Source organism: Triticum dicoccoides, chromosome 3B (genome assembly GCF_002162155.2).
Source record: "Triticum dicoccoides isolate Atlit2015 ecotype Zavitan chromosome 3B, WEW_v2.0, whole genome shotgun sequence".
NCBI classification, from domain to species: domain Eukaryota; kingdom Viridiplantae; phylum Streptophyta; class Magnoliopsida; order Poales; family Poaceae; genus Triticum; species Triticum dicoccoides.
In genome coordinates, this window is record NC_041385.1 from 4,983,636 (window position 1) to 4,988,740 (window position 5,105).

The window sequence follows — 5,105 nt, forward strand, 5'->3', positions numbered from 1 at the left end:
AACAAACTCCCGGACTGACCGGCACCCCTCATATCCAGCAGGTCCAACTCCGGTCAGCCGGGCGTGTTCGCCTGACAGGCCCGGTCTACCATCGACCCCAGAAAAAACACCAATCCGCACGCCTCGCTCCAAACCCTCCTGGCCCGCGCGCAGTTATGCAGGGACAGCTCAGTCCGTGCCCGCCCCCCGCCATCTCCTTCCTCCTCCGGCTGCTCCTCCACGCGGCCCATGTTGGGTGCTTGTGCCCGCGCCGCCGGCCCGCACACGCACTCCGGAATCAGAGGCAGCGTGCACGGGACAGGGACGCAGCGGAGAACTCCGCGCGCCGCCGCCACGGGATGGAGGCGGGCCCCGATGAGGACGAGCATCTCCTCGCATGGGTCTACCGCCGCTCCCTCACAATGGCGGAGACGGACACTCGCTGCCTCCGACAGAAGAACGCCAAGGCGCTCCGGCTTGCTATTGAGAAGTCGGAGCGCGAGGCGAAGGAGGCAGTGACGCAGAAGGCTCGGGTTGCCAGGCTGAAGCAGGAGCAGGACAGGGCGGTCTGTCGGATGAAGGGGCTCATCATCCTCTCCGACTCTGAGGGGCTGTTTGGATGGTGACCAACACTAGCCTTACCAAAAAATTGGCCACGCCCACGATATTTGGCTAGCGTTTGGTCTGGTACCATTTTTGGCTCGCCATCATCGACTTGGGCGCGCCCGCGTACCGTTTTCGCCAACTCGCGGGCGAAACAGCGGCGCGGAAATCAGCCGCCAAAATATTGGCTGCCAAATCTGGCGCGAGCCAGCCACCGTGATATAAAAGGCACGATTGATTTTTCCCCACCTGTTCGCCACTTTCCCCATCTCTCTTCTTATCTCCACGCACAGAAGCGCTCTCGATCCAATCACCGGGCGGCCGCGTTCTGCGTCGGTGCCAGCTTCTCCGGCGGCCGGCGACCGGCGACGCTGCTCCACCTCTCGCCCTCCTCTCCCAGTCAAGCTACGCTCCAAGGTCAGCCACTGAAATCCCCATCCAACACTACTCCGGTCCCCTTTTCTATGGTCTGATTTGTGAGCTCAAATCCCCATCATCCCCTTATGGATGTATGTATTGTACGGAGGTACTACTTGCTAGATCTGAGAATTGCTTGCTGAATCCTCTTCCCTGTTTGCTGGAAGTAAAATTGGAATGGGACTCCCGTGCATGTTGTTGGTTTGCTGCAAGTAAAAACATATGAGACTCTCATCCATATTCTTTGTTTTTTTTGTGGGTGATCCATGTTCTTTATTTGACGCAAGTCAAATCACATGAGAATAATGATGTTAATTAGTTAATTAACCTGGTATGGTTCTGAAAGTAGTATGGTCTGTTCTTCCCTTTTTGTGCCATATGTATGGTCTCTATTTTTAGAACATTAAGGTGGATTTTTTGAAGTTGGATATACATAGTTAACTACTGAGACATGCTTCGATTTTTTGTCCATCAAGGTGTATTTTTTTTACAAGTTGTGCATCCTTGGTACTGGTTAGAAGCAGGTTTGCTTTCTAACATGTATCTTTTAGCAAGTAATCATTTGTAATAATGTACCAAGTTAGCTCATTCATATTTTTGTACATTTCATATTGACCCAGATGGACATGGATCAACAAAGATATTATTATTACAACATGTTGAAGCGGAGAACTCTCTGTGTTATTGTTCTACTCTTGGCCCTCTGGTATAGAAGCAGAGATGGTAGAAAATTTAGAGGTAAAGGCAGGAAGTATGGTCCATTAGTTCAGAGAGACATCTACAGAACTAATGTACTAATTAGGCTCTTTGACACATCGGATGCAACATGCATCAAGCAATTAAGGATGACTCGAGCTGTATTTTACAAGCTATGTGACAGGCTTAGGCAGAAGGAGTTGTTAAGTGACACATTTCATGTTTCGGTAGAGGAACAAGTTGCAATGTTCCTATACATGGTCGGTCAGCATCACACAAATTCATCTGTTGGATTTTGGTTCTGGCGATCTAGTGAAACAGTGAGCAGATATTTCAATATTGTCCTGCGTGCGATGGGGGAGTTAGCACGTGATCTAATTTATATTAGATCGACGGACACACACACAAAAATCACTAGCAGCCCGAACAGATTCTACCCGTACTTTGAGGTAATCCTTAGACCATAGATTTTTTTACTGATTATACAAGATCGGCCTAGCCCAAGCTTGACATGAACTTCCCTTTTTCATATTCGTAGGGATGCATAGGGGCACTAGATGGCACTCATGTTAAGGCTTGTGTTCCTGCTCACATGGTGGACAAATTTAGGGGCCGCAAGTCATATCCCTCCCAAAATGTGCTAGCAGTTGTTGACTTCGACCTTCGGTTCACATATGTTCTAGCTGGTTGGGAGGGCTCTGCCCATGATTCTCTTGTGCTAAAAGATGCCCTCTCACGTCCAACAGGTCTGAAAATACCTGAAGGTACATATACAACTTAACATACATGTTTGTCATTGTGGCGTTCCAACTTGACCTCAGCTCACCATTAGTGCAACATGGTTGTAGGGAAATTTTTCTTGGCTGATGCCGGGTATGCTGCAAGGCCGGGGATATTGCCTCCTTATCGTGGTGTGCGTTACCACCTAAATGAATTTGCTGGACCCCATGAACCAACTACTGAAAAAGAATTATTCAACCACCGTCATTCATCACTTAGGACCACAGTTGAACGAGCATTTGGGGCTCTTAAGAGTCGCTTCAAGATTCTTACTCAGAGGCCCTTCATACCTTTAAAATCTCAGATTAAGGTGGTAGTTGCTTGTTGTGCTTTGCACAATTGGATATTAGAAAATGGTCCAGATGAATATGTTGTGGATGAGGCGACATGGTATGCCAACCTCCCAAGGAGTAGTGGACGGGTTCGTGATGAAGAGGCTGACATACGTGAGTGGGCTGCCAAGCGTGATTTATTAGCTCAACAGATGTGGGCAGATAGAGAGAGTGCAAGTGACAATTGAAGGATGTAGTGTTTTGATTTTGAAGCTACAGATGTCGAAGCTTGTAGTGTATCTTTGATGTATTTTCATGTGAGGGAACAATTGAAGGATGTAGTGTTTTGATTTTGATGAATTTATGCAACTTATTTTATCATTGTAAGATTGTCTGACTTATTTTAGTATGTAAGCTTCAAGTGTTGCTGAAGATGGGTGTTTGTATGCTGGTCGGGACTATGCTTCTAGTGCATTTGTTTAATCACTTTAAATGGTTTGTGTTGGTGACCTATCTGCAGGTCATGGGGAAGCAAAAGCTCACTATAAAGACCGAGGAGGAGTCAAATCCTCGTGAGAAGTACATAACCTGGACTGACGAGGCGACAAGGTTTATGCTTGATTGGTACATTGAGCTTCGTAAGGACAAACCTGCAACTTTCAAGTTCAAGAAACAACACCACTTGCACAGTGCTGATGCTTTGAATGGCAAGTTTTCTCTTGGTGTCACTCAAACCCAAGTGGACCGACACTACCGGTCATGCAAGGAGAAGTGGGGCTGGGTGCGTCGCGCCATGGCCAATAGTGGCAACGGCTTTGACAGGATTAATTTCACATTCACACTTTCTGAGTCAGAAAAACAAAACCTAAGTGTAAGTTTGTATTACTGTGTTCTCTTGCTTCTATCATAGTCTAATATGAAAATAGGTGGATAGGCTGCTATTGTCCATATATGTGCTTCCTATTCATTGTCCTTTATTGTGATTGCTTAGTATTTTATCATCTTTTTCTTTACCTTATGTGCAGAAAACTGCAGTCAATTATCTTACTAGACCCATCAGGTTTTTTAATCAATTGCAAGAGTTATTCTCTGACCAGTCCCATGCTGATGGCTCGCTTGCAACTGACCAAACCACTGTCAATGTGGATGATGATAGTGATGACAGCGAGGAAGTGAGGGAACTTGAAGCCAATCTAATTCCAGTTGACAGTGATGAAGCTGACTCTGACACTATTAATCGTCATAGTCCTAAAGTTGACTTGGAAGGCAATTCTTTAAACAAGAAGAGCAAGCACGTGTCATCTTCACCTTCCAAGAAGCCAACTAAGGGGAAAGCAAACAAGAAGGGCAAGATATCTAATGATGATATGGCAGCCAGTATCAAGAAGCTAGCTGACTCTCTTGCATCTCCTATTGTTTCTGTGCAACCAATGCCACCTACAGATCCATATGCAAACCTTTGGAAGCGGATAAATGCCCTTACCATACCAGCTAAGGATAAACTTGAGATTGTAGCATATCTATCCAAGCCAGATCAAGATATCTTTCGTAGTTACCTCAACTATGCTGATGAAACAATTCTTGGACAGTGGGTCCTTAGCTTCTTCGAGCCTCGGTTTCAAGAAGATGGTGGCAATGGTGGATCTGCAACTGCTCACTGAATGGCCACATGACTAGATAGAGATTGCGGCTTCCTTTTGTTTACCGCTAGGAGCATGGGTAACATACATCATGCATATTTTGTCTATATAGAGCAGGCTGGGTGCATCATATTTTGTTTATATGGAGCAGACTTGGTGCTAGTCTGACTAGTATGACTTACTTGGTCTGGTAAAGACTTGGTTACTATGTGAATTTTATTTAGCCTCCTTGATGATTAATCTGATGTATCGAACAATATGAGTTATCTAATGTATTAGTTGAACCATGTCATTGTCAATTTATGAAAATGCATGCTTACAGTTTGTCTCTCTGTGTGTTTCTAAATTGAAAATTTGTATTAATGTCATGTGATATATGTGAGGTAGTGTTTGATGCTGATCACTTTTTGGCTGGCATGCATTTTGGAACCAAACCAAACACAGTCCAATCAAGGTTGCCAAATATTTGGCTTCAAACCAAACGCTGGCCAATGGTTTTGCCAAAAAGTTGGCAAGTGCTATGGGCTACAAACCAAACAGCCATAACCTGCCTATTTTTTGGTCTTGCCTTCAAGTTGGCCATGCCAATAATTTGGTAGGGCTAGATGGGGCACAATCCAAATATACCCTGACTCCGACAAAAGCTGCACCTCCTCATCAGACGACCAAGACTGTCCACCAGCCGCAGACGCCTACAACTGCGTCGACGACCGGAAGG

At 45.7% G+C, this 5,105-nt stretch overlaps 1 protein-coding gene across 6 annotated transcripts; it reads left to right on the forward strand.

The window, feature by feature from the left end:
* Positions 1-643: 643 nt before the first annotated feature.
* Positions 644-4,711, forward strand: LOC119274273 (protein ALP1-like). Of its 6 annotated transcripts, none has more exons than XR_005135091.1 (5): positions 644-999; positions 1,620-2,144; positions 2,234-2,459; positions 3,268-3,618; positions 3,904-3,933. XR_005135091.1 is itself a non-coding variant. In XM_037554945.1 (5 exons), the coding sequence occupies exons 3-5, from the start codon at positions 1,620-1,622 to the stop codon at positions 2,993-2,995; spliced, it is 1,203 nt and encodes a 400-aa protein (XP_037410842.1). In that variant the 5' UTR covers positions 644-999; positions 1,476-1,523; the 3' UTR covers positions 2,996-3,179. The 6 variants fall into 6 exon arrangements, 5 of the variants coding, with proteins under 5 accessions (XP_037410842.1, XP_037410840.1, XP_037410843.1 ...); XM_037554945.1 differs by lacking the exons at positions 3,268-3,618; positions 3,904-3,933 and adding exons at positions 1,476-1,523; positions 2,544-3,179; XM_037554947.1 differs by having other exon boundaries at positions 647-999; positions 3,773-4,711.
* The last annotated feature ends 394 nt before the right edge of the window (positions 4,712-5,105 follow it).

Bases quoted from the DNA above. Each gene is read 5' to 3' on its own strand.
- LOC119274273 (XM_037554945.1), top strand. From the start codon at position 1,620: ATGGACATGGATCAACAAAGATATTATTATTACAACATGTTGAAGCGG. The intron at 2,145-2,233 runs GTAATCCTTAGA...TCATATTCGTAG, and splicing joins GATTCTACCCGTACTTTGAG to GGATGCATAGGGGCACTAGA. The intron at 2,460-2,543 runs GTACATATACAA...ACATGGTTGTAG, and splicing joins AGGTCTGAAAATACCTGAAG to GGAAATTTTTCTTGGCTGAT.